The following is a 27,472-nucleotide window of genomic DNA, read 5'->3' as shown; positions in this document are numbered from 1 at the left end:
GAGACAGGGTCTCCCTGTAGCCCTAGCTGGCCTGGATTCGCTATGGAGACCAGACTGGCCTCAAACTCCCAGAGATCCGCCTGCCTCTTCCTCCCGAGTGCTGGGATTAAAGGCGTGCACCACCACGCCCAGCTCTCCTTCTTATAAAAGCATTACTCCTATGCCAGGGCTTCCCTTCTCACCTAACCCTAGTCACATCTCAAAAAACTTGTAGCAACCACCATATCATAGGGTAGAGCTGCAGCGTATGGATTTAGTGACATCTGAGCATTTGGTTCATAATGGTGCTAAATGGGTAACAGGTGTTATTTGAAGCCATGGCTCCCTCAGCTCTGTGGCTCCCCTGAAGCCTGGGACAGAAGCTGGCCCTCCCCAGAACACCCTCATCCCCCACTCACTCCTTTGACTGTCCTGGGCTCCATGTAGAGCCACAGCCTGATTCCTGGCCATGCCCAATAAAGACGCCTGACACAGGCTGAGCCCCTTTCTGTCATTGCAGAGTCAGACATCTATGCAGAGATTCCTGACGAGACCCTGCGAAGGCCAGGAGGTAGGTCCTTGAGGCAGCAGATTACTCCACTGGGGGTGACTACAGTCAGGGCCCTGGGTGGTGACATTGTGAGGACTCCTGAGGTGCCACAGAGGACCTTTCTGTCCTTTCTTCGTCTTCTTCAGCATGTGCTCATGCACAGAAAACCTTTGGCACCCTTGGTTTGAAAGTTGGGGTCATGTTCTTTTTATGAGCCTGTGCAGCTCTGTAGTGACCTTAAGATTGTAGACCTAGGACCCAGGACCCAGGGACAGGGTGATAACTCTTCCCTGGATGTGAGACAATGGAACAACCTAGATCCTATCCTAACCTAGCTCCTGGATCTTGGCTGTGGTATTGTCCAGAGGGCTTTGCTCCCCGTGCACACTCAGATTCCCTGGGGGAGGCCAGCTGGACTCTGGGATATGATTGCTCCATCTCTGCAGGTCCACAGTACGGTGTTGCTCGTGAGGATGTGGTTCTTAATCGTATTCTTGGTGAAGGCTTCTTCGGGGAGGTCTACGAAGGGGTCTACACAAATCATGTAAGTCACTGACTCTCCCCTGACTGACTCTCCCCTTTGTCCCGTCTGCAGGGTGAGGTAGGAGCTGGGCAGAGGCAGCTGCTGTGGCATGGTGGATCTCCCTCTACATGGCCCGGGACTATTTCTGAAACACTCAGGGAGTGATGGGGTCGAGAATCATTCTGGAGAGGGGGAACCAGTGTACTAGAGGTGGAACTATAGTGGGACCTGGAAAAGGGTCTCTGAGGCTTGGCAGGAGAATTCCAGGGGCAGGGAGTGGAGTAAGATACAGTTGCAGGATGAGGAAGAGCAAGGCCCAAGCTGAGCCAGTGAAAGCTGGTCTTCAGGTCAGTGAAGGGTGGGCCAGCCTTCCTTAGGCTTCTGTCCTTCTAGCAGACTGGGATGGGAAGAGCCCAAGGACAAGGGCAGCACAGTTTAAAACCTAACAAGACAGAGACTGAAGCCCAACTCACCTCTGCTGGAGGCTGTGTGTGTATGTTCTGCCACAAATCCACTGGCTTTGGGCAGATCATGTGACTCTGTTCTCAGCATCCTTGTCTGGACACAGGGCTGAAGTTATCTGGTCTCTGAAGCCCTTTAGAGTTCTACCACATCCTGATCTGGAAGAAAGGGAAAGAGGAGAGCAAAAGAAGGGATAAATAGCAGAAGTGGGGGGTTAGGTGTCTCAGAAGGGCCAGGCCATTCGCCTTCTCTTGGGCGTGGCCAGGTCTCTGGGATGTCCACGCTGAGACCAGGAAAGGGACAGTTTCTTTCGGAAAGCACTAGGGTCCATAAACACACACTTCTGTTGCAGAAAGGGGAGAAAATCAATGTGGCTGTCAAGACCTGCAAGAAAGACTGTACCCTGGACAACAAAGAGAAGTTTATGAGCGAGGCAGGTAGGCGTCCCTTGGGGAGGGACCCTTGAGATGCCGGAGCCCTCAGAGATGAGAAGGGGTCAGGAGCCCAGGAAGGGGGATGTGAGCAGTAGTAATGGGACTCCTCGTTAAAGAATGGTTTCTTGCCCCATTTTTCCCAGCTGGGCAGCAAACTGCATTTCTCTTGTATAACTGGGGCTGGGGAGCAGCTTGGTGGTAAAGCACTTGCCTAGCAAGCTGAGGCCCTGTTCGATCTCGAAACAAACCAATTTCCACGTGACCTTTGAATTGCTCAGCCTTCCTCTTTCCCCTACAGTGATCATGAAGAATCTCGACCACCCACACATAGTGAAGCTGATTGGCATCATTGAGGAGGAGCCCACGTGGATTGTCATGGAACTGTATCCCTTTGGGGAGGTAAGCAGAGGTGGCAGATGAGGACCCTTTGTGACAGCTGGGCCGCAAGTTGAGCAGGACATCCAGAGACCTTTTTTAGATTTCTGCCTTCTGTATTCAGCTGTTGGGTAGAGAAAATTGCCAAATCATCTTGCCATCTTTGAGTTTGCTCCCAAAGGAAGGGAGGGATTTGTATCTGCTCATAGCTTAGCCACTGATGCCACGCTAGGGCAGAATGACTAGTTCTTGATTCTGTGTTCCTCCTCCTGCAGCTGGGCCACTACCTGGAGCGAAACAAGAACTCCCTGAAGGTACCCACTCTGGTCCTGTACTCTCTGCAGATATGCAAAGCCATGGCTTATCTGGAGAGCATCAACTGTGTGCACAGGTAGGAACAGGGTGGAGGCCAGGCCCTGAGAAGGCTGAAGTGTATGTGGAGGAGTGATGTGAACTAGAGCTAGAACCTAGCCTTGGCTGTGCCTGGCAACTTAGAGCCCTCAGCACCCAAGCATCCTCTGCAAGATGTCCTCACCTAGAAACTTAAAATGTCCTGTGATACTGATAGAAACTCCAAAGTCAGGTCTGTCTGTGACTTAGTGCCTTCTGCTCAGTCCTGGTGAGTACCAGGAGAGCGCTGCCATTGTGTTCAGACCTCCATCTTCTCTACCTTGTCGACTGGGTGGCACATGACCCAGGAAGAAGGAACTAGGTTAGAGAAGTATCCAGAACATCCTAGAGTCTTTTACACTCCACCCTGCTTCTCCAGTATCCCAGAACCACCAACCACCTTTCCTGTGCCAGTAGAGCTGGCTCCTCCCCACTCTCCCCCTTCTCACTCATTTGAGAGCATGATCCCCCTGGAGTCCACACTGTGCTTCTCACCTCGACACTGACATTGTCTGTGTGGCCTTGAGCCCGAGTCTGTGTAGGAGACCAAAACCGTGTAGGAGATCCAAGCGTATACTCCCTTATTCATCCAGTGAGCCCAGTGGAGCTCCTACTAAGTACCAGCAAATGTTCTAGAATATGGGGCAAAGCCATGATCAAAATAGACAAGAATCCTTTTGCTTGGAAAGGCCACATTCTAGCATGAGATTCAACCGTGAGTTACACTTAGTCTTGCACTGGTAGATTTGTTTCCTGTTTCTTTGAAGCTGCATGCTTTGGAACGCATCTTTTCAACAGTGGAAACAAATAGCCGAGAACCACATGACCTTTGAGAAGTGGGTGGGCACTAGTTTGGGGTTGGTGGTGAAACCAAGAACACAGGTGGCCCAAGCCAGTGGTGTTCTTCAAGGAGAGGCAGATGCTCAGTTCAGGAATTATATTGCCAGGTAGAGCCCTCTTTCTCTCAGTAACCTGTTCAGATGTTCCTTTAGGCCAGGGCCTGGCTCTCTTTATCTATACCAGGTCTCTCATGAGATGGTACCTCGTGCTGATCTTCGGTCTTTTTTACAGGGATATCGCCGTCCGGAATATCCTGGTGGCCTCCCCTGAGTGTGTGAAGCTGGGGGATTTTGGCCTTTCTCGGTACATTGAGGATGAGGATTATTACAAAGGTGAGGGGCTTCCTGGTTACCACTAGAGTTTGTTGAATCCAAAATCCCAGAGAAAGGAAGCTTCAAGTCTGAGGAGCCTAGGCCAGGGGTCTCTGGAAAGTAGGTATTTGAATAATCCCTACAAACATCTTTATCCACCCAAAGCCTCTGTGACTCGTCTTCCCATCAAATGGATGTCGCCTGAGTCCATCAATTTCCGCCGCTTCACGACAGCCAGTGACGTCTGGATGTTTGGTGAGTGGTGATTAAGGAGCGCCTGGAAATGTGCTGATTCTCATGTCTGTGGCCCGGACAGCAGGACAGCACAGAGAGCAAGGGTCTGACTTGTGCCTCCCAAGTCCCAGGGGCACTGAGAAGTCCCAGAGGTGGGAAGTCAGTAACAGGGTTCAGGGACATGGGCCAAGAGCCAGCCTTGAAAAAGTCTCTTGTTACAAGCCTCTGCTGCAGCAGTCATCTTGAGACTGCGCAGGAGTCCTCAAAGAAAGCTGAGTGGCTTCTTTTGAAGAAAGGTAGAGGGAAAGAGAAGTCCTTCCTAGGTATGGATGGACACGCTGCCCTGCACATGACTCGCTGATGCTTCTGCAGCTGGTTCCAGAAAATGTCATTATTACTCCCGTTTTCCAGCTAAGGAAACAGGCTCAGATGATTCGGGAGCTTGTCCATGATCACACAGGCAACAAGTGTTAACACTAGGCTTGTAACTCCAGCATTTGGACATGGGCTTCCCTCCCTCCCATGAGAAGGTTCTGATGATTGGAATGACAGCCACCTCCTGATCCCACAAAACCTGAATAGCTCCATGTTGAGGGTCTAGGGAGCAGACTGTGTTCATATACTACAGGTAGAGGCTATTGATGCCCTGGGCAGAACATTGTGATGGGCCAGACCTCAAGGGAGAATGAGCTGGGGTGAGACAACTAGGGTACTCCTCCTTTGGCTGGGATCAAGCATCAATGGCCGCAGTCATCCCTGGGGAGGACAAGCTGGTCCTTCCCCTGAGTCCGGCCCCTCTGCTTTCAGCTGTGTGCATGTGGGAGATCCTCAGCTTTGGGAAGCAGCCTTTCTTCTGGCTGGAAAACAAGGATGTCATCGGGGTGTTGGAAAAAGGAGACAGGCTGCCCAAGCCCGACCTCTGTCCTCCCGTCCTCTACACACTCATGACTCGCTGCTGGGACTATGACCCCAGTGACCGGCCCCGCTTCACAGAGCTTGTGTGCAGTCTCAGGTAAGCATACAGGGGGAGCTATGGGTAGAAGATAAATCTTTCTTCCCTGCAGCTCCAAGAGGTCTACCTCAACATCAGATGTTGGCAGTGTATCTAGCCTTGTGCTGCAGATATCCTTATTCCCCCTTGGCAGACAGAAGAGTTCAAGTTCAAAGTTCGTGGCTTGATGCCAATAGTGACAGGTAGACTAGAGTTCCCTTCTGACCACCACACAGAAGAAGCCCCATCCTTCCATGGTAGAAGTGTAGAAGGTACCAGACACTGTTGGAGGACAGAAATTTGAGACCCAAGTTCACTGTCAGATATGAGCTCAGAGATGAAGTGGTCCAGGGAAGCCTTGCTCACCTGAGCTCATCTGCTAGAGAACAGAATGATGGGACCAAGTTCATTATCAGACACCAGAGATGAGGTGAAGCCTGTTCACTCAGATATCCCAGCACCTAGTGCTGAGCCTTGCTCATAGCTCATGCTGGGAAGGTGTGCCTGTGCTTTGTAGAGTTCGAGGCACATGACCATGACCTTTCCTGCCCCCTTTCCCCATTTAATGTTCCTTCCCCATTATGGAGAAACTTTTTGGAGTGTCTTTGACATATTATCAAGACTGAGCCCCAGAGGTCACCTGCCTGTTCTGTTTAGGGGACCAGGAGCCTGAGGCTCAGATCATTCTCAGTTCCCTGCTGATGCCAGAAGGTCACTGTCTATTTTAGGGATTCAGGGTCTCCCAGCTTCATGGGTGACCTGCTTGCTATTCAAGAGTGGTCTGACTTTTTTTTGGCTTCCTTTAGGGTAGGGATCAGCAAACTTCAGTTAAGGATTCAGATAGTACATATGTGGGGCTTTGGCAGTCTAGGTTAAGTCGCTGTCACAACTCCTCATCTCTGCCTTCGCAGTGTGGAGACAGCCAGAGGCAATAGTAAAGGAGCAGGCTGGCGGCATTCGATAAAGTTCCATCGCGTATGCTGAAACTTGAACTTGGCAGGATTTTCACGTTACACATTTTTTAAAAATTTCAATCATAAAAAAATGTGGTAACCACTATTAATTTGAAACCATACAAAAATAGGTGGGAGGGCAGGTGTTGCTGACTTCTGCTTTAGGGAAACTTGCTTGATGAGCTTAGACACTGTGACTTATAAGCACTGTAGTAACATGTTGGTAATTTTATGTGTATGTATGTTCTGGACATCAAACCCATTTGCATGTTAGGATAGTTCTTTACCATTGGGCTATACTGTCTGTTTTAGCAGTCTTACTTGAGGGCTAGAAAATCCAGATGTGGTAGCATATGCCTGTAATCTCAAAACTTGGAAGGTACAGACAGTTGGCTCATGAGTTCAAGATCAGATTCAGCACAAATAATAATAATAATAAAGGGCTGATGGGAGCCTCAAGGGAGATGCTAAGAAGGCCCAGGTGGGGATGACCTGCTAACTGCTGGTACAGGAGCGTGGTAGGCATGGGAGGTGTGGCTGCAGCCAGTTTCTGCTGTCTGTTGGGCTGGGTCTGGCCCTCCAAGGACTTCTCCATTTGGCTCCTTTCCTCTGACTCTCCCAAGCCTCGGTGAGGGATCTGTATCCCAATTTGTCTCAGAGGGGTCACCCAGGTCACTCTGCAGGGAAGTTGGAAATGGGATCTGGGGCTCTCATTCAGGCCCTCCCTGGCTTCAGTGAGGCAGAGTGGAACCTTTGACTTTATTTCTCTCCTTATCTGACCTAATTCCTCCGCAGTGACATTTATCAGATGGAAAGGGATATTGCCATAGAGCAAGAGAGGAATGCTCGCTACCGTCCCCCCAAAATATTGGAGCCCACTGCCTTCCAGGAACCCCCACCCAAGGTAAGCTAAGCCTGGACTTGGTCTCATGGATCATAGCAGAGTCATGTCCTTTTGTGGCACACTGCCCTCTCACAATGTAACTAGGCTGCTTTTATACAATTCCCTCTCATCTCTGGAACCCAACTCCCAACCATCCATTGACCCTTATTCCTTGGTGATTCAGCAAGAGGAATCTGAGGCTAGCACACAGCCTAAAGAACCGTCTTTTAAGACTGCCTATGTACTTGCCTTCTGGGGCTTCCTAAGGTGAATTGGATACCCATTATGACAAGAAAGGGGGGTATCCCGAGCCCCTGAGGGCCAGGCTCTCTGTCTATGCCTGCAATGGCAGCTCTAAGCTCAGGAACCAGGACCTCATTGCCCAACCAAGTGGTCGGATTTCCAGAAACCAAGCCTATATTAGCTAGAGCAGCCAAAACAAAATACCACAGCCAGATGATGGTTTAAACAACAGACACCCATCCTTCACCATCCGGAGCCTAGAAGTCCAAGACCCAGAACCAAGCAGATTTAGCATCTGGAAAGGACCCGTGGAAGCTGCTTTTCTCATCACTGTGCCACAGCACCTGACAAAAGCAGCTTAAAGAAGGGTTTATTATGGCTCACAGTTGGAAGGTACCGTTTGTCATGGTGGGGAAGTCATGGCAGTAGGAGTCTGAAGTAGCTGGTCATGTTGAATCTGCAGTCAGGGAGCAGAGAGATGCATGCTGGGGCTCAGCTTGCTTTCTCTTTTTAGGCAGTCCAGAGCTCCAGCCCATGGAATGGTGTCCCCACATTCAGAGGAGATCTTCTCTCCACAGATCCTGTCATGTCAATCAACGTTAACCATCATAGGACCCCTCCTAGCTCTCAGATGGCCTCCTGCTTGCTCTTAACCCAGCAGAGAGAGAGAAAAAATGAGAGAAACTCACTAGTCTCTGGTCTTAATCACATCAGGACACTAATCCCCTCAAGGGGCCCCACCCTGATGGCCTCACCTAACTCTAATCCCCCCTCAAAGGTCCTGCCTCATAAAACTGGCACATTGAGAGGTAGGATATCAGCATATGAACAGAGCTGGCAGAGTGGGCTCAAGTGTTGAGATCATAGCAATACCCAATCTGGTCCAAGGCCTTTTCTCATCTCTCTTGCATGTGTTGCTCCTGTCCCATCTCATCACTTAGCATGTAACTAGCACTCAATGTGCGACTGCAAAATGATTTCAATGATAATTTTGTCCCCATGTCTCTATTATGAACAAACAGAACTGCCTCTGACCTGATAGTTCCCCTGGTGTGTCCTGTTTACTGACAGGGAGAGTCAGACTGACAGAGCCCTGTGTTTTCTTTCTAGCCCAGCCGGCCCAAGTATAGACCCCCTCCTCAGACCAACCTGCTGGCTCCTAAGCTGCAGTTCCAGGTAAATGTGTAATCAGATGGAGGTCAGCTCCATCCCTCCTCAAGGTCCCTTCCTGAATTGCAATGGCTGCACCTTTGGGGAGCAGCAACAGTACCTGCTTAGGGAATGGAAATGCCCAGTTTGGACCTTCTTTGGTACCCAGGACAGAATTCAAATTTAGAGCAAAAGAATAGCAATTTAATTCTTCCAGAAGCTCCCCCTGCAGCCCAGTCCAGCTGTCTGCAGTGTCTGCTGCTTCCTGTGTCTGCCTACAGCTGCCTTCCTGTGTCCCTGGCTTCCCTGACTTCCCTGACCTCCTACCCTGGACAGAGTCTTCTGAGACGGGAGCTGGTGACAGTTGAGGGTCGCACAGACCTGAGTCCCACCCCAGGGCTCCCTGCAGAGGCTCTCGCCAGGATCTAGGTGGCCAGAGAAAAGAAAGCAGGAGTCCATGTGAGCTGTCTGCATCCATCATCGCCAGCCTTGAATCTCCCCAAGGCTGTAGCCTGTAACTCCAAATACCCTGCCCTGTGTCGCTCTCTTGCATCTAGGTGACAGTTGGCCCAGCCTCCTGCCTTTCCTTTTCCTACAGCCCCTGGCACAGAGTTGCCATTTGAAAATGGAGCATCTCCATCAATAGCACCAATGTTAGCTTTCTTGGTGGCTCTACACAGGGAGGCTGTGCCTTATAACCATTAATCCCTTATCAAGGAGATGGCTCTTTGTCAAAAATAAGCCAAACTAAGGATGAATAGATAAATCCTCTTTGTGTGAAGAGAATGTCTTGATTCAGAAGGTGAAAACAATGTATTTAAAAAAGAAATGTTTAGGCTGGTAAGATGGCTCAGCTGTAGAGGCGCTTGCCACCAAGCCTGATAATCCAGATTTGATCCCTTGAATCCTCAGAGTAGAAGGAGAGAACCAACTCCCATGAGTTGTCCTCTGCCATATGACTAACATACACACACACACACACACACACACACACACACACACACACACACACGTGAAAAACATTTAAAATGAAATATTTAAAATAATGATACACTTTGGGGACTGGAGGGATGGATCAGTGGTTAAAGTGCTTGCTGCTCAAGCTTGAAGATGGAAGTTCAAATCCCCAGAATCTATGCAAATGCCAGGGGGGCACAGTGGCTTGCTATGATTCCAACCTAGGAAGAGAGAGACAGGCGATCCGCAGAGCAAGCTGCCTAAGGAGACAGGCAATATGGGCGAGCTCTGAGTTTGATTGAGAAACCCTGCCTTAGTGAATAAGGTAGGAGAGTGACAGAGGATGGTTCCTGACATCAACCCAGGGCCTCCACACCCATGTGTGCATGCACACATGTACATGCAAAACATGCATGTGCACACACAACACACATACACACAAAAATGGAAAAAGAAAAAAAAATGATGTTTTTAATCAAAATAATTATGTACACACAAGGGGGAGAGAAAAAGACTTCCCTGTTCCTGGGTTCTACCTGTAGATTAAACCAAGAAGGAATGGAAAATGGGGGGGGGAATCTGTATGGACTATGTACAGATTTTTCTCATCATTATTCTGCAAACAATATATTGTTTCACTTATTTATGTAATATTTGTATTGTGTTAGATATTGTAAGTAATCTAGGGATGATTTAAAATGCACCAGATATATGTAGGTTATATACAAATATAACACCATTTTATACAAGGGACTGATATTCACAGGGGGCCCTGAAACCACACCACCAGGATGCTGAGCCATGACTCTGTGTGTATGACTGCATTTATTTAACTGCAGGCTAACCGCATCTCAATTTGTATCAGAACTATGAAACATACCCTTTTCTAAAGGGAGGACGCTTGGTCTCAGGGGATCAGCAGCCTTTCGGCCCCCTCACATGAGCAGAGCATCATGGGGAAGGAGTGTTCAGTAAATGAGTGGCTGCCCTGCTCTGCCATGTCTCTCCAGCAGGACCAGGGATATGCCACGTTCCCTTTATCAGCCCCGAGGGAGCAAGTCTGCATCCCTGCGGTGCCCACAAGTCGTTTCTTTGTGCTCCTGTGTGCGGCAGCCTGTTGTCCCCCCTCTCGCCTTGTCCCTGTGCCTTGTGCTTCTGTGCTTCTTCTGAATAGGTCCCAGAGGGTCTGTGTGCCAGCTCTCCTACGCTCACTAGCCCTATGGAGTATCCATCTCCCGTTAACTCGCTGCACACCCCACCTCTCCACCGGCACAATGTCTTCAAGCGCCACAGCATGCGGGTAAGAGGGCTCTGCATGCTGGGTCCCAGCCTTTCCCAGAGGGCTGCTGGAGGGAGGAGGCCTGGGACATGCGAGTCCCACATCCTGAGCCTCAGGAAGTGATCAATGTTTCCATGTGTCAGTCAGGCCTCTGAGGGTCTCTGTGGCCCTCTTCCTTTTACAAACACATTGGAAGCTGGGTTCTGTTCCTGTGGACACAGCTGGATAGGACCTGCCCTTGTCCGTCCTGGTGCTGTGACCAAGGATGGAAGAATCTGTCCCTTTCCCGAGTCCTGGGAATCAGGTGCTCCCTGGTACTACGGAGGCTTGTGGGCAGAGCACAGCCAGGCCTGGTGCTGCTTCGAAATAAAGGATCCTGAGGTTCCGCCCCGTGCTGCCTTCATGATTGATTGCTTTGGTTGCTAAATCTATCCCTGGAGAAGTGTCCCTGTGGTTGCTTCTCCTGCGCTTTTGTAAAAGGTGTTGCTGGGTGGGAACGAGCTGGTTTGGGTATGAGCTCACAGGCCAGCGGGAGAGGGGCCAAGTTACCTCCCCCCAAATCTCTTTATCACCACTGGCTGGTGAGGCTCTCAAGACTTCATGGATGAGACATTCATGTCTTCTGTCTTGATTCTGAGTAGATGTCCATTCCCAACAACCACAACTGCTCCCTTGTGATCAGTTGTCAAGAACACTTGATATATTTTACTATACCAAGTTATGAAGCAGACTGAAACCCTTACATTTTAGGTTTCATTCTCTGTATGTACATGATATTTCAGACTCAGGATACATAAATCCAAAGCTTTTTGTGGAGAAAAAAACATGTTTATCACAATACATTTGGGAAATGTAGGCAATTATGTTGGTACACTTCTGTGCTGTTATTCTTAAAATTTTAGTAAAATTTTCAAATGAGCATAATTTAGAACTCCAAGGCAGCAAGATCTGTTATGAAATTAAATTTCTCCAAACTCACTCCATTTTTCTCTCATACATCAATTTAACCAATTTCTATCTTTACATGTGCTTAATGGTAATCAAACCATAGTTTTAAGCTGGTACTATAATTTAGGCAGTGTTCGCCGCCCTCCTGCCCTGGACTCTTTATTCATAATTAATTAAGTTTCAGGGACCTTTATTTAAATCTGTGTTCTTTTGGAAAGAGGCTGCTGAGTGCCTGGGAAGGGCAGAGCTGCCATTGTGTGAACCTTGCTTTACTGCCAGGACTCTGCTCAGTTCCATAAAGACAGACTGTGCAGACCTTTTGTGTCAGGGATTTAGGAGTGACTGGCATAAGGAAAATCTGCCTGAAAGAACATAATGAACATTTCTTTAAATAATTTAAAATTAAAAATATAAATTCCATTCTTGTGGTATAGACACGAAACAGAGTCTCTTCCTGGAATGCCAACAAGGGACAGGAGAGCCCCTGTGAAACATCTGAAAGCAACTAACAGGTTCAGAAATGGCAAAAGTGGTTTTCTCTGCAGTGTGGCTCATCTGGGAGTCAGTGAAGTGCCGCACAGTAGGTTGGCAGCCATCTTCCTCCCTGAGGACCTCATGATTCCATAATGAAGTTCAAAATAGAGGGCTGTACTCATGGGACTTGCAGGGCACTGTTCTGGGTGTTGAAAGAGGAACCAGGTGGCTCTGCTTCCAAGACCCTTATAGTCGGGTGCATACTCGCCTGCATCGCTCTCACCAGCTGTCCCCGCCCCCCCCAGCTGGGCCTTGAAGAATGGGGAAGAAGTCCATTTTGTGTTTCTATAATAAAATACCAAAGGCTGGTACTTCACCCAGAAAAGAGGCATATTTAGCTCAGTGTTGGAGCTCCAGGAACATGAGCCTAGCACTTGCTCTGGGCCCCACTGAGCATCTCTGACTCCTTCACACCATGGTGGATGGTGTCATGGTAGGAGTGCTTAAAAAAATTTGATCTAGCTGTTACTTATTTGGCCCTATGAAAACAGGAACATTGTGTTTTTAAAAATCACTGTTCTCCCAGCACAAGCCCCATGCTTCCACATAGCATCAGCTTAACAAATAGTTACTGAATGAGGAATGTTGTAAGGAAGCAACATTGGTAACTGAATGGCAATGAGCTAGGCAAAGTGCCCTGATGTAACTATTTTAAAACCATATTGTAACACTCAAGCTGTCTTACAGTGTTTAGTGGGGACCCCCTTCAGAGGCCTTGCTACAGGAATATACAGGGGTTTTGTTGTTTTGTTTTTTGTTTTTTGTTTTTGTTTTTGTTTTTTAAAGACAGGATCTCACTATGGAGCCCTGGCTAGCCTGAAACTCACTATATAGATCAGGCTGGCCTCAAACTCACAGAGCTCCACCTGCCTCTGCTTTTAGAATGCTGAGATTTAAAGGTGTGCATCCCCATGCCTCACCTTTATATGAATTTTTAAAGCATTCTCTTTAAGTGACTTGTAAACAATCCACTTCAAAAGAAAAGAACTATGTTTACTCATCTTGTGTTGCTATAACAAGATACTTGAGACTGGATGGTTTATAATGAATGGAAGCGTATTACTTACAGTTCTAGAGGGTGCAAAGTCCATGGTGAGGGCTGCCTGGTGAGGGCCTTCCTTCTGTGTCCTAATATGGCAGAAGTAGCACAAGGTGAGGTCAGGGAGGCAAGCTGTTCCTGTACTAACTAACCTACACCTGTGTGAATGGCATTAACTCATTCATGAAGTCAGAGCCCCTGTGATCTTGGCACCTCATACACACCTCTCAACACTGTTGCATTGGAAATTAAGTTCCAACACATGAACCTCAGGGGCCACAGTCAGGCTGTAACAGGAACTGCTTGTGTTCACATCACAGAAGGACCCTGTCACTGGCAAAGGCTTTGCATAATCAAGAGGGCTCCCATAGCCTTCGTCCTCCAGTAGATCTAAGAGGCCAAGGGAGTCATGCACAGTAGATAAAAGGCAGAGTCCTTTGGAGGGACTGGGCACATAATTATGCCAATGACACCTGGAAAGATAGAGGGGAGATGGGAAAACATTGGCATGCATCTCTCCACCCTGACTATGATGGCTCCAAAGCCTTGCAGGTGAGTGAAGACCAGAGCTAGGGCTAGCTGAAGTATTAGTTACATTTCCTGGCACTATGCGAAAACGCCATGGCCAAAAGCCACTTACAGAAGAGCTTACAGTCCCAGGGAGAGAGATGTCCATAACAGTGGGGAAGGCTGGCAGCAGGACCCGGAAGCTCAGAGGTCACATCTCAACTGCACACAGGAAATAGAGGGACCAGGAAGTGGAAGAGGCTATAAACTCTCAAAACCTACCCCCAGGGACGTAGTTCTTCCAGCAAGCCTCCATATCCTAAAGCCTCCATGTCCAAAACCTCCCCAAACTGGGGACCAAATGTTCAAATACATGAGCCTCTGAGGGACATTTCTCATGCAAACCACCATAAAGCATTTATCTACAGAGCTATACTTGAAGTTTCATGTTTCATCTAATCTCTTAGCTCATTCATTTCTTTTAATCTTCAGTTTTATCACTCGAGCTGTCTTAACAAAGAGTGTGTTTTAATAGACAGGCATAACTGATGGGCACAAACAGTGCTGTACCCCTGGAGCTCAGGATAGCCCCACTGCCCCTCAAAGCTTCCACCATGGTGCTTAGGTGAAGAAAAACACTGGCCTTGATTTTTCTGATCTATCTATGAAATGTCAGCAACCATCACAAATAGGAAAAAAATCATTGGGATGGTCAGTTGGAAATAAAATGTCAGTGCATGAGAAGCTGTGCTCTGGGGCCTGGAATCCCATTGCCCCTGAGCATGCGCGTGGGGCTGACACCGGATCGTAACCGTCTGCATCTGTGGCTGTGGTTGGATAAGAGAGTGGGGGCAGAGCCAAGGGCTGGCTCCCCTGGGGCTCTTCAGGAGTCCGTGCCTGCTCGGGGACTGAGGACAGGACTCACTGCGGCTGTTGTCCTTGCAGGAGGAGGACTTCATCCGCCCCAGCAGCCGAGAGGAGGCCCAGCAGCTATGGGAGGCTGAGAAGATCAAGATGCGGCAGATCCTGGACAAGCAGCAGAAGCAGATGGCCGAAGATTCCCAGTGGCTGAGACGGGAGGAAAGATGCTTGGTGAGCCTGCACGGGGCTGGGGGAGGCCCCACCACCACCACTCACTGTGCTGAATGCTTGTCATGCATGCCCACTTCTTCGGGCCTCCTCTCCCCTTACCTCCCATCTGCTCCAGAACCCTAAGTCCTTTGCTTTGGTCTTCTCTGCAGGACCCCATGGTTTACATGAATGACAAATCCCCATTGGTAAGTCACCAGGAAAGGCCTCTCAGGAGAGTCCAGGCCAGCAAAGGTCTTGTTCCCAGAGCCCTGTGCCAACCCCCTGGGCTTGCCTATCTCTGCCCTTTATGCTGACACCATGCTTCTCTTCTGAAAGTACATGGGCCTCACGTCTTTTTTCCAAAATCTTTATTTATGTTTATTGTATGTGTATGAGTGTTTTGTCTGCATGTATGGCTGTGCACCCATGTGATGCAATGCCTGCGGAGGCCAGAAGAGGGCACTGGATCTTCTGGAACTGGAATTACAGATGGTTGTTAGCTGCCGTGTGGTTGCTGGAAATTGAACCCAAATCCTCTACAAAAGTAGCCAGTGCTCTTAACTGCTAAGCCATCTCTCTAACCCCGGGACCCACATGCTTGGTACAGCCTTGGACCCCTCGATAGGTCACTCGTGGTCATGAACTCTCAGACCCCTCCCCCATGGCTGTAGTCTCTAAACCCGCAGGAGGCTGGACAGGGAGGGGAACAGGGTGATCATCAAAGCCACAGGCCTGACTCTTCTTTTTCCTTCCCTTTCTTGCAGACCCCAGAGAAAGAGGCTGGCTACAGTGAGTGTTTCTGCCCCTCCTTGGGGAAAGTTTCTGTCTAGGGCATGTGGGGGCCCTCATCCTTGCTCACTGCCCTGCAAGGAGCACCAATGTTGTCTGTGGTTGTAAACCACCATCCGCCTTGTTTCATCCTGAATATGCTCTGGATGGGCTCTGGATGGAGCCTCCCCCTCTGCTCCTCCCAGCCCCCCACCCTCCTGCTACCTTCTCCTCTTTGTCCTCTCTTGGAGTTGCCCACGACTTGGGCCTCCTCTTCTTTTATCTCCCATCTGCTTTTCTTCAAACAAGTTGGGAATTGTCTCTCCTTTTCTATTTTCCACACATCACACGGGAGTCTCTTTGTCAGGTCTCTACCTACCTAGTCACTACTGGTCTTCTCCAGGCCAGAAGGGTGAAAGAGACAAAGCCTCTGCTTCTGAGGGGTGGGGCTGCAGTGGTGGCTAATAGTAGTAGTAGTAATAACAATAAAAATGAGGATGACAGAAATCTCAAACATCTTAGCACAGTCAGGCACAGCCCTATGTCACTTACAAATGTTAATTCACTTCACATTGGACCAACGCCTGGGGCAAGTACAATTTACCTCCATTTCACAGATGAAATAGAGGCACAAGATAATGAAGTGGCTTGTTCAATATCATCCAACCACTAATTAGCTCAGCTTAGATTAGAGTCTAGGTGGTCTGGGTTCCGAGGTCCCTTCTGAGCTCATGAGGTCATCCTCCAGATGAAAACTGAGACGGGAAGTAGAAGGAGCCAGCTGCTTTGGGTGACAGCGCTCCTTGGTGGTGGGGAGGGCAGACGCAAGCACACTGACTTGCACATTGTGTTCTCTTACAGCGGCTCTCCCAGGTTGTGCCATTGCTCATCCAAGTAGAGACAGTAGTGTCACAAACCATCACAGTTCCTAAAAGTCCACCCCTGAGCTTCCCCTGCCCCAGGGCGGGTTCCACAGATCGTGCCACATGCAGAGAGTGGGTTTCCTTCCCGTGGATGGTCCATGCCAACACTGTTGCTCCTCAGGGCTGTTTCCATCCAGGAGGAAGCCAGGGCTCGGTGTTCCACACACACACACTGCTCAGGCATCCCTGCATTGATATTTTTCTTTGTATGCCGTGGACCACAGATCTGGTTACTGGCTTCTGGGAAATTAGAGAAACCAGGATATTGTTTCCCTGGCTCTCTTCTTGGAATTTGGTTATCACATTTTTGGGGTCTCCTGGTGGTGGAGGAAGGGAGTTGGCTTGGTTATCAGTAGAAAGGAAAAGCCTGGGTGCTGGGCCCTCACCAACTCTGTCCTTTCTGTTGTAGCTGAGTTCACGGGGCCCCCACAGAAGCCACCACGGCTGGGTGCACAGGTATGTATTGGATCCATGGAAGCTGGGGATGAATTTAAGTTGGGGTTACAACTACGGAAGACCATGGACTTTGAAACCCTCAGAGGCCCTCTGAAAGAATCCAGTCCTATGTCATCACTGTAGAAATGAAGCCCAGAGATGGGGGTGAGCCTTGCCTAAGGCTTCGTAGCTAATTTGTGACAAAGTGGGAGAAGAGCCCATCCTGTCTCCTGTCGTCTGCTGCCCGACCTGGGGGGAAGTTCATTGGCTTAGCCTGGGATCAGGAGGCAGCCAAGAAGAGCTCTCCCAGTTTCTAGCATCCTACGCTCCACTGTCTTCTTGGCTCTGGAACCGTGAGTCTCAATATCAGGTGATCCCCACGAGACTCACCTGAGAAAATTTGAGATAACCTGGACCACCAAGGCCAGATGATGGTTTGCCCTTGGCTGGTGTCACACCAATATTTTTTGTTAACACTCCAGTATTCTGTTAGGGTTCCCCAGTCAAAGAGCCATGACGCCAGCACTGGAAGGGAGAGCTGTACTGCTGGAACATGGCCCTGTTACCTTTACCCCTTGGCCTGGTGGCTGAGTTGATGACTACAGTGCTTTCCCAGAAATGAGTGACAGTGGTGGAGGGCTCCTCCTGGCTCCCCATGAATCACTGGCCATCTGTCCCTCCCCTTTCAGTCCATTCAACCCACAGCCAACTTGGACAGGACCGACGACCCAGTATACTTCAATGTCATGGCGCTGGTGCAGGCTGTGCTGGAACTCAAGAACGAGCTCAGCCAGTTGCCCCCTGAGGGCTACGTGGTGGTGGTGAAGGTGACTGAGAGGGTGGGAGCAGGTTGGGGAGGTAGGGGTTGCACAGCCTAACCTAGAAGGAAAAGCACTGTACCCCTCTCCTTGGCCAGCCCAGCAGACCCCAGGGAAACAAGGGGACCCTAGGGAGTTCAGTCCCAGGCAGCCTCAAAGGGCAAATGCCATCCTGGTGTGCATTCCTGGGAGATCCTGACTGTCTCTAAAGGTGAGTGGTAACAGCTGCCTCACTCTTGCTGTCTTAGAATGTGGGCCTGAACCTGCGGAAGCTCATCGGGAGTGTGGACGATCTCTTGCCCTCCCTGCCATCATCCTCTAGGACAGAGGTGAGCATCCTCATTCCATGCCTCGTTCCATCTGTCACTCTCCACTCTCCCTAGCTGTATTTCCCATCAGAGCCTCACTGGGGCCACCGGGGCAGCCTCATTTCTGCCCACACGGTTCCCAGCAGATTGCTCTAGAGAGTGTCTTAGTGGGTACCACCAGACACCAAAGAACTGAGCCAGCCCTGGGATCTGACCAGTCTGTGGGGCGAAATTCTTCGTCTAGATCTTAGATAATCACAATGAATGAGTGTGTGCAAGGGTGGGCTCACCTTCTGTCCTAGTTAGCGTTCTCTTGCTGTGATAAAACACTGACCAAAACCAACTTAGGAGAGGATTTATTTGGTTTACATGTCCCAAGGGAAGCCAAGGCAGGAACTTGGAGGCAGGAATTCAAGTGCAGACCATGGAGGAACACTGCTTACTGGCTTGCTCCTCTGGCTTGGGCCCAGCCTGCTTTATTATATAACCCAGGACCACCTGCATGGGGGGGGCACCATCCACAGTGGGCTAAGTCCTCCCACATCATTCAAAGATCAAGAAAACGCCAAAGGCCAACCAGATGGTAGAAATGCCTTGATTGAGGCTCCTTCTTCCCAGGTATGTCAGGCTGACCACTGTCGCTGTCCAGTATGCCTTTCTTTTCCCCCTCCTACTATCCCTTACCTGGTTACCCTCTGTGCTCAGGTTAAGGTGAATATGTCACTGAAATAAACTCTCACCAAAGTCAAATGGGAGTCCCAGTGCTCTGTTGAAATGGTGCCTGTGGTAGGCAGAGTAATGTCCCAAAAGACGTGACCCACACACAGAGTACATGGTGAGAGAACTTTGCTGAACTGATAAAGCTAAGGGTCCCAAGCTGGATAGGTTATACTGAAGTGGGCAAGTGTCGGGGGATCAGAATCAGAGAGACGGGCATAGGAAGAAAGCTGCTGAAGACACAAGTGTCTCTGCTGGAAGGAGCCGCAAGCTGAGGAAGGCACAGCCCAGAACTGGAAAAGGTAAAGAACTCTCCCCAGGCCCTCTGGAAGGCACCCGGCCCTTTTGACGTCTTGACTTTAGCCCCCTGTGTGACTCATATCAGGCACCTGACCTCCAGCGCTGTAAGCGAATGAACATGCAGAGCTGACACTCTTATGCTCTCATAGCCATGGGACGTCGATCAGTCACTTGTCTGGAAAAGGAAGCACTCTGACACCTTACCTTCCAGTGGTCAAACGTGGCCCCCACTATCTGTGGCTGCTCAAGGCAAGGCAAGACAGGACAGAGGCAGAACTGGCCTCCCTCTGGGTGACATCAGTAGTCCTCTGAGGAGCCCCAGCTGGGCAGGTACCACCAGAAGGCTGAGATGGCTCCTGAAGACCTGGCTAGCTTACAGGGTGAATGTCCTAGTGCAGGTCTGATAAGAGGACTTGGTGTGACTATTCAGTTACGATTTATTTATTCACTCATCATCTCGTCTAACAGGTATTTCTAGTGCCACGCTGAGCACTGGGAATAGAATAGTTAAAAAAATAAATATGGGGGTCTGATATCTTGATTTGACAGTAGACAGCCAAACGCATATTAGTTACTTTTGTTGTTGCTATAGGAAAACAACTTAAGTAAGGAAGGGTTTATTTAAGTGATAGTTTCAAGGTGGAGTCCATCATGGCAGGGAAGATGTGGTAGAGGGAGGAGGCAGGAGCTGTTGATACTGCATCCACAACCAAGAAGTAGAAAGTGGTGAATTCTGCTGCCCAGCTCCCTTTCTCCTTTTTTTATGTGTATGAGTATATTGCCTACATATATGTTGTGTGCCTGTGTGGTGCAATGCCCTTGGAGGTCAGAAGATGGTGTCAAAGACCCCTGGAACTGGAGTTATAGATGGTTGTTAGCCACCATGTGGATGCTGGGATTTGAACCCAGGTCCTCTGCAAGAGTAGCCAGTGCTCTCAACTGCTTTCTCCTTTTTATTCAGTCCAGTGGTGGCTCATGAAATGGTGCCACCCACATTTAGGGTGGGTCTTCCCACCTCAGTTAACCTAATCCAGACACTCCCTCACAGGCAGGCATGCCCAGAAGTTTGTTTCCATGGTGACTCTAAAGCCCATCAGGTTGACGATCAAGTTTAGCCACCACATAGGTGGATGTAGTGGACTCTGACCAGTGTGCAGGGATGCTACAATAAAGAAAGGTGCTGTCAGGCTCAGTTGGGCAAGGCTGGTGCATGGCTGATTAGGATCTACGAGTCTGCTGCCTTACTCCGTGTAGATCAGTTCCAGCCTGTAGAGGGCTGGATTCAGCCCAGGCTTGGGAGCAGTTCACCCTCAGGAAATGAGCCTTCCCCACCCTTCACTCATTCAGCCTCTCCTATGTGCTTACCCACCAGATTGAGGGGACCCAGAAACTGCTCAACAAAGACCTGGCAGAGCTCATCAACAAGATGCGGCTGGCCCAGCAGAACGCGGTGACCTCCCTGAGTGAGGAGTGCAAGCGGCAGATGCTCACGGCCTCCCACACCCTGGCCGTGGACGCCAAGAACCTGCTAGATGCTGTGGACCAGGCCAAGGTTCTGGCCAATCTGGCCCACCCACCTGCTGAGTGACCTAGGGTGGGGCCTCCTGCCTGCGTCTTCCACCCCCACCTGTCGTGGTCTACCTTTCCTGCCTTGCCTTTGGTCATGTGGTCTTCTGGGAAAGGCCGAGGGGAGTCCTTCCTTCACCACTCGCACGACCCCCCTCCCCGCGCCACCCCAGACTGTGCTGCTCAGGCTGCACCTGGACAGAGGGGATTCTGGGCATGGACACAGGGTGGGGTGACATAGTTCATAAGGGGGTGTTTGCTGCCAGCCACTCCCCCTTACCCCAGCCTGGGTGCTGGGGCCTCATTGGGATCACAGTGGCAGTACTCCTAACTGCTGAGGTGGCTTTCTGCATGGACGTTGGAGAGCCAGCCTACCCCTTCTCCTTCCTCTTCGGCCCTTGGAGGACCCCTGGTACAGGGGGGTCAGAGAGGGGCTTTGTTTGGAGGGAGGCTGGTGACAGAAGGGCTGGACCTGGCTCTCTTGTACAGTGTATATTGGAATTTATTTAATGTGAGTTGAGTCTGGACAGCCATGGGCCATAGTCCAGGAACAAGCTAATTGAGAATCCAGGCTCAGGGCTCTGTGCTATTATCAAACTGAGGGTCATGGGGAAGAGGCAGAGAGTCGTAGGCCAGAACCGGATGTTGAGCCACATCTGAGACTTCCTGCACTCCTCCTCACCCTTTCCCTCTCCCCTTCTCCCCTCTTTTCTTAAGCTCTCTCCTCCCTCATCTCCTCTGACCCTTTACTTTCTCACATGATTGTGGAGAACATTCTTTTACCTTCTTTCTATCTGACTTGTGGTTCAATTAAAATCATTACCATTTGCTTTGTGGTTTGTTTGCGTTCTTTGTTTGATCTGCCCTTTGTGGGAGAAAGCTGACTTGGAAACACGGCCCTGAAAGACTCCATTGTGTCCCAGTGGGAACAGATCAAAGGCTGACTGAGGCAGATGAGAATGAAGAATGTGTGGTAACATTTATGTGGGGCCAGGTCTGAGCTCATGCCCTTTTCCCCATGAGGGCGGTAGTCACCTGACCCAAGGGCAGCTTTCCACAAGGACCAGAGTAGTGCCCCTCCATGGGACACTCCTCTTCTGACTGTCCCCCAAACCACCTGGCCTTTGAAGGAGCCTGGTGGATGCCGAAGTCGCTGAGGTGGCTAGCCTGGAGGGACATCACCGTTGAGAATGGCAATCTTAGCTTTACTTCATTATTTCTCTCACATGCAAGGTGGATGGGCATGGGTGATGTGGACAACAGGCTGAACATCCCACCCTATCAGGAAATCACAGCAGGGAGGTGAGGGGAGGAGAGGCTGCAGGCTGCATTCACAGGAGGGAGGGGCTGAGATCCAAAGTAGCTGCTGAGTGGGGTCTCAGGAGAAGTGGGAGCAAGGCCTGGGGTGGGATCCCTGGTAAGCAGGTTTCGCCTAGGTCTGTCAAGAAGCAATGGGTGGGTTCCAAATGAGAGTGACACCCGATGCTTACTCTGGTCTGCCTCCTGCTTTGGTCAGTGTATTGACTAGCCATCCCGTTGCCCTTTGCTGTTAGCTGCTGAAGTCTGGCCTCCCAGGGTCTGGGCAGCACTCTGAGAGGCCCAGTCCTCTGGGCTCCCATGCAATGAAGGGTCTTAGAACAGAACAGTTCAGTTGCACAATGAGGCTCTGGGAAAGATGGGAAGGGCAGGGCTGGGAGGAAACCTTCCTGAGACCTTGATGTTATGCAGCTGTCTTGAGGCCCAAAGCAGTCTAGAATGTTCTCTTCTATCATTCAGAATTAATGTTCCAAGTGCTGACCTCTGGAGCCCAGCATGGTGGCACACACCTTTGGTCCCAGCACTCAGGAGGCAGAGGCAGGCCAATCTCTGTGAGATCTAAGCCAGCCTGGTCTACATAGAGAGTTCCAGGTCAGCTGGGTCTACAAAAAAAACCAAACAACCAACAAACCCAAATGCCCAGCACTGTGCTAGGTGATAGGCACAAGAGAAAAATAAAAGCACAGACTCTGCCCTTAAGAAGTACTCACCAAAACTCTATGATCAGACCCTGTTGCTGAAGACACTACATACATCATGGAAAAGACCAGGCAAAAAATCAAGTTGGTGACTTCAAAGCTTCATCTCTACTAACTAGTTTTCATGGTGCTAGAAAGTGCTATATATGTTGAAGGAAGTAAAAATTAATCATTAACCTTAAAAAAAAAACTACACAACTGAACACTGGGCATGGTGGTGTGTGCCTCCGGAGGTAGAGGCAAGCAGATCTCTGTGAGATCGGGGTCAGCTTGGTCTACATAGTGAGTTCCAGGCAGGATGGAACTAGGGAGACCCTGCCAAACAAGCAACAAACAAAGAAGTACACAATTATAAAAGCTTGAACCAGGGCCTGGAGAGATGGCTCAGAAGTTAAGAACATTGGTTGTTTTTGCAGAAGACCCGGGTTCGAACCCCAGCACCCACATGGCGGCTAACAACTGTTGGCAACTCCAGTTTCAGGGGATCAGACAGTCTTCTGTCCTCTGTGAGCATTGCATGACACGGGTGCACTTAACCTACACGTAGGCTCTACATGCATAACACAAAATAAAAATAATAAATAAAATAGTTTTTAAAAAAAGACTGGAAGCAGCCCGGCATGGTGGCGCACGCCTTTAATCCCAGCACTTGGGAGGCAGACGCAGGTGGATCTTTGTGAGTTCGAGGCCAGCCTGGTCTATATATAGTGAGTTCCAGGACAGCTTGGGGCTATAGGGAGACCCTGTCTCAAAAAGACCAAAAAAGAAAGACTTGAAGCAAAGATCTTACCTCCTTTGTAAAGCATGCTGACAGAGCAGGGAATCAGGGGATCAGGGACCTGTGAAAGACGGGAGTGGTACCCAACCAGCTAGGGCAACATTAATTGGGCTTTGCTTTCCTATTTTATCCACTGCTGGTTTGGGGGTGGCCTTGATCTCTGCTAGCAATTGCTGGGCCACTTTGCAGCAAGAAATAGGGAGGTATGGTGCTAAGGGGATTCCTTCAGGGTTGAAGATGTTTCTAGAAGGATAATAGTCCAGGCACCTGTACCCAGCTATGCATCACTCCTCTGCCCCACGTATCCACCATGAATCTGGACCCCACGGTGTGCCCCACTGCTCTGGAAGTGGCCTCATCTGACTCTGCTATTTCCCCTCACAGCTCAAAGAGGGGTGCAGAGAGACTCCGAACTTCTTCCTTGGCCTGGTTTAGATACCCCAGCGTGCCTTTGCAGCCTCCCACCACAGGGCTGTGCTCTGGAGCTCATTTCTCAATCCAAAGTGGTGTTCAGAGCTCTTCCACATGAGGCACCTTCCCGTTGTCCTGCCCATCTTTGGGGCAGTTCTGTTTCACCCTGTCCTGACTTTCTCCCCGTCCCTTGTTGACCCTTCTGTCCCTTAAGCTTCCTGTTGCTCCTTCAGGATCTTTTTTTGTTTGTTTTCTGTTTTTCTGGGACAGGGTCTCCCTGTAATCCCAGCTGGCCTGGAACTTGCTATGTAAATCCCAGCTAGCCTGGAACTTGCTATGTAGTCCAGGCTGGCCTCGTTCTCACAGAGACCTGCCTGCCTCAGCCTCCATGTGCTGGGGTTACAGGTGCGCGCTCCTGGGTCTTCTTTGTCTCATGTCAACACCACATCGTAAACCTGCAGAGTTAATTCCTTCAACTTCTCCAGCTCTTTAAACAACAGGTGTCATGTTCAGTAGTCTCATCATGTGGCACAATATCATCACAATGAACTGTTCCAAAAGAGATGCGATGACTGGACCAGTTTGGGGACTCCGTAGAACCACCAGAAGCAGACGGTATTGACCCCAAAAGACACTCTGGACAGTGGCCCCAATTAAAAAAGGTCAGAAGATGGTTGTCAAGGGCACCTTGGAGCCAATGCAAGGAACTGGAGTCAGATCGTCCCAGCTAGGAATGGGGGAAGGAAGAGCCCAACAGTCCCCAGGAAGCAGACAATGATGAACAGCCAGAGGAATATCCGGTCGACAACCATAGCCACATACTTCCAGTCTTCTTTCACCTGCGGGCAGAAGCAGGTTCACAGTGACAGGAGACAGGCCTCAGGAAGAGATAGTATCTCCCCCACACCAGCCTCTGAGGGAAGACCCCAAGCACAGCAGTCACCAGCCTACTAAGAGCCAAGGTAGCCCAGGCTCACAGAGATGAATGGAAGGAGACACAGGGTTAGCTAAAATGACTCGTCTTCCCTGGGGGGATCCATCCTGTCCCTTCCTCCATATCACTCAGAGCTTTCTGTATGGTCCCAGGCTCAGGAGGCCAGAGGGACATGATACAGTGCTAGGACCACACAGGGGCATGGTCCTTTCCAGTCAGGATGATTCAAATGCAACACTCAGCAGTTAAAGAGGCTGGTGAGGGCGGATGTGGTCCAGGCCAGGTGAAGTGGGTGGGGCTAAGGCTTTATAGTGCTTCAGCGTACAGCCCAGGCCAGGGGATCTAAATTCTAAGATGTTCCTAAAGTAATGATTAATGTTCTGATCTGTTGAACAAGATTACCCAGTAATAACATCAGTCTTCCCTAGGCTGATAAGGGGATATGAAGGTTCTGAACACTAAATACTGTCCTCAGGGCTGGAGAGGGGACTCACCCTGGTACAGCTGAGAAACTACAGGGTTTGTTCATGGCTAGGAAAGACCATAAAATGCTCACAGTCCACAGCAAGGAGGAGCGGAGTCCCTCCAGCACAGGGTGTGCGTGCGTGCGTGTGTGCATGCGTGCGTGTGTGTGTGTGTGTGTGTGTGTGTGTGCGTGTGTGTGTGTGTGTGTTTGTGTGTTTGTAGTGGTGGGATGATGTGTTTGCACCGGGTCTCTGCATCTAAGGAAGCAGTCTTTCTCCTTGTGAGAAAGTTTGGCCAGAGGAGGCCAAGATAGAGATAGACCAGCATTTGAGCTTTTCCTTCTTGGCTCATTCTTAGTTTGTTGTCTCCCAGTCAGACTGAGTGGTATGAGAGCCCTGTGGTATTCTGGTACCTGCTGGGAAGTGTTCAAAGAACTGTCAGCCAAATGTCCTTTCTCATAGTTGAGTCCAGAAACCTTGGGATGATTGAGGGAAGAGGTTACCTGAGGTGATGCTCTGGGATGAGACTGTTCCGGGCTAAGCTAGCAGAGTCACCCAGGAAAAGGTCCCCTCCCTCAGCCCAACTCACCGAAGAGTCAGCATCCTCAGACCTCAGGTGGTCTGCAATATAGTGCACACCTTCCAGTGCTTTCCGGATCTGAGGTGACAGCAAGATCTCATTCTCCCCCGATGGTGCCATGATCTTGGGCCCTGAGGCTTCCAGGTGCAGACAGTCATGGCCATGGAGGACACCCATGGAAGGGGCTGGGAGGCCTATGCACACACATCTCTTTTCTGCCTCCTCTGCCTCATCCCTCTCTTCAGCATCCATATTGGTCTCTAGCCAGTGATAAGTAGGACTAAGCTTTGGAGCTTGGGGGTCATGGATCTCCATGGGAGGCAGGGGCCTGTTCATCAGCAGCCACCGGGGCACATGGCCTAGCAGGGCCACCCGTACCCAGTGGGGCATGTTGTGGGTGCTGGGGGAGCGGTGGTGCACATTGAGCACAAAGACCGTGATGACGATGGACAGGGTGACGAAGATCATGGTGAAGAGCAGGTACTCGCCGATGAGTGGGATGACCAGCGAGGTGGACGGGATGATCTCAGTGATGAGCAGGAGGAAGACGGTGAGGGACAGCAACACGGAGATGCACAGCGTGATCTTCTCACCGCACTCAGAGGGCAGGTAGAAGACCAGCACGGTGAGGCAGGAGATGAGCACGCACGGGATGATGAGGTTGATGGTGTAGAAGAGAGGCAGCCGGCGGATGACGAAGTAGTAGGTGACGTCGGGGTAGATCTCTGCACAGCAGTCGTATTTCTTGCTGTTGTAGGTGCCCGTGGCGTTGACGATGGCCCACTCTCCACTCTCCCAGTAGTCCTTCAGGTCTACCATCTGTTCCATCTGCTCCAGGTCGATCTTGGCCTTGTCGTAAGTCCAGGAGCCGAACTTCATCTTACAGTTCTGCTGGTCGAAGGGGAAGAAGGTGACGTCGATGCTGCAGGAACTTTTGTAGATGGCCGGGGGCACCCAGTGCACGGTACCCGTGAAGAAGAGGTGGGCCTTGGTCATGTGGGTCACTGCAAACTCCCCATCTGCACTGGGGAGAGGAGAGGAGGTGGGGCCCTGCACACCGCCTCCTCCAGGAAAGTGGCAGCAGGGCACCCCGTAAACAAGGCCAGCTGTGACTGGTGAAGTGGCACATTTCAGTAAGTGTGTGAATCTCTCCTGCCTTTTCAAATACCATAGTTTTAACTGCAAAAGTAAGAATTTAGGGGCTGGAGAGATGGCTTAGCAGTTAAGAGCACTAACTACTCTGTAGAGGACCCGAGTTTAGCTCCCAGCACCCACATGGCAGCTAACAACTATCAGTAACTCCAGTTCCAGGGGATCCAATGCCTCTTCTGACTGCTGTGGGCATTGCATGACACAGGTGCACTTACATACATGCAGGCAATACACTCATATACATAGAATAAAAATAAATATTTAAAAAGAATTTAATTTATTTTTATGTGTATGAGTGTTTAATCTATATGTGTGTAAGTGTACCACAGGCCTGCAACGCCCAGAGAATGTGTCAGATTCCCTGGAACGAGAGTTACAGACAGTTGTTAGTTGCTGTGTGGGTGCTGGGATTTGAACCTGGGTCTTCGGCAAGAACATTCAGCATTCTTAACCACTGAGTCATCTCTCCTGCCCCATATTTAATGTAAATTTTAAAAAGAACATGCTGTATATACTTTGTCACACTTTTATTCCCCTTAAAGACAATCTTTGGGTTTCATTGCCTGTCAGTAAATCTATTGCCAGCTCATTTTTAGTAGTCTTTCTTTTTCCACTTTGCTTTTAGTGTGATATTTTGTGTAAACAATATAC

At 50.0% G+C, this 27,472-nt stretch overlaps 2 protein-coding genes across 4 annotated transcripts in view; one reads left to right on the top strand and one right to left on the bottom strand.

The window, feature by feature from the left end:
• Positions 1–21,320, top strand: part of Ptk2b (protein tyrosine kinase 2 beta) — a 137,144-nt gene extending 115,824 nt beyond the window's left edge. For 2 of the 3 annotated variants that reach the window (XM_008828146.3, XM_029561142.1), the window contains exons 14-31: positions 500–550; positions 976–1,073; positions 1,867–1,951; positions 2,247–2,347; positions 2,599–2,714; positions 3,785–3,885; positions 4,030–4,119; positions 4,906–5,110; positions 6,838–6,946; positions 8,279–8,344; positions 10,449–10,574; positions 14,527–14,673; positions 14,823–14,858; positions 15,417–15,441; positions 16,753–16,799; positions 17,468–17,605; positions 17,845–17,925; positions 20,294–21,320. In XM_008828146.3, the coding sequence (XP_008826368.1) occupies positions 500–550; positions 976–1,073; positions 1,867–1,951; positions 2,247–2,347; positions 2,599–2,714; positions 3,785–3,885; positions 4,030–4,119; positions 4,906–5,110; positions 6,838–6,946; positions 8,279–8,344; positions 10,449–10,574; positions 14,527–14,673; positions 14,823–14,858; positions 15,417–15,441; positions 16,753–16,799; positions 17,468–17,605; positions 17,845–17,925; positions 20,294–20,509 (1,838 nt within the window). In that variant the 3' untranslated portion in view covers positions 20,510–21,320. The remainder of the gene's footprint in view (positions 1–499; positions 551–975; positions 1,074–1,866; positions 1,952–2,246; positions 2,348–2,598; positions 2,715–3,784; positions 3,886–4,029; positions 4,120–4,905; positions 5,111–6,837; positions 6,947–8,278; positions 8,345–10,448; positions 10,575–14,526; positions 14,674–14,822; positions 14,859–15,416; positions 15,442–16,752; positions 16,800–17,467; positions 17,606–17,844; positions 17,926–20,293) is intronic. The other variant, XM_008828147.3, reaches the window with a different exon arrangement.
• Positions 21,321–24,404: 3,084 nt separating this feature from the next.
• Positions 24,405–26,689, bottom strand: LOC103730030 (neuronal acetylcholine receptor subunit alpha-2-like). The gene is made up of 2 exons (XM_008828169.2): positions 25,679–26,689; positions 24,405–24,530 (listed from the first exon to the last, which is right to left on the bottom strand). The coding sequence occupies exons 1-2, from the start codon at positions 26,663–26,665 to the stop codon at positions 24,405–24,407; spliced, it is 1,113 nt and encodes a 370-aa protein (XP_008826391.2). The 5' UTR covers positions 26,666–26,689.
• Positions 26,690–27,472: the final 783 nt, after the last annotated feature.

Source organism: Nannospalax galili, unplaced genomic scaffold, assembly GCF_000622305.1.
Source record: "Nannospalax galili isolate Female #2095 unplaced genomic scaffold, S.galili_v1.0 scaffold612, whole genome shotgun sequence".
NCBI classification, from domain to species: domain Eukaryota; kingdom Metazoa; phylum Chordata; class Mammalia; order Rodentia; family Spalacidae; genus Nannospalax; species Nannospalax galili.
The sequence above is the reverse complement of the archived record's forward strand: the minus strand, read 5'-3'. Positions and strand labels throughout refer to the sequence as shown.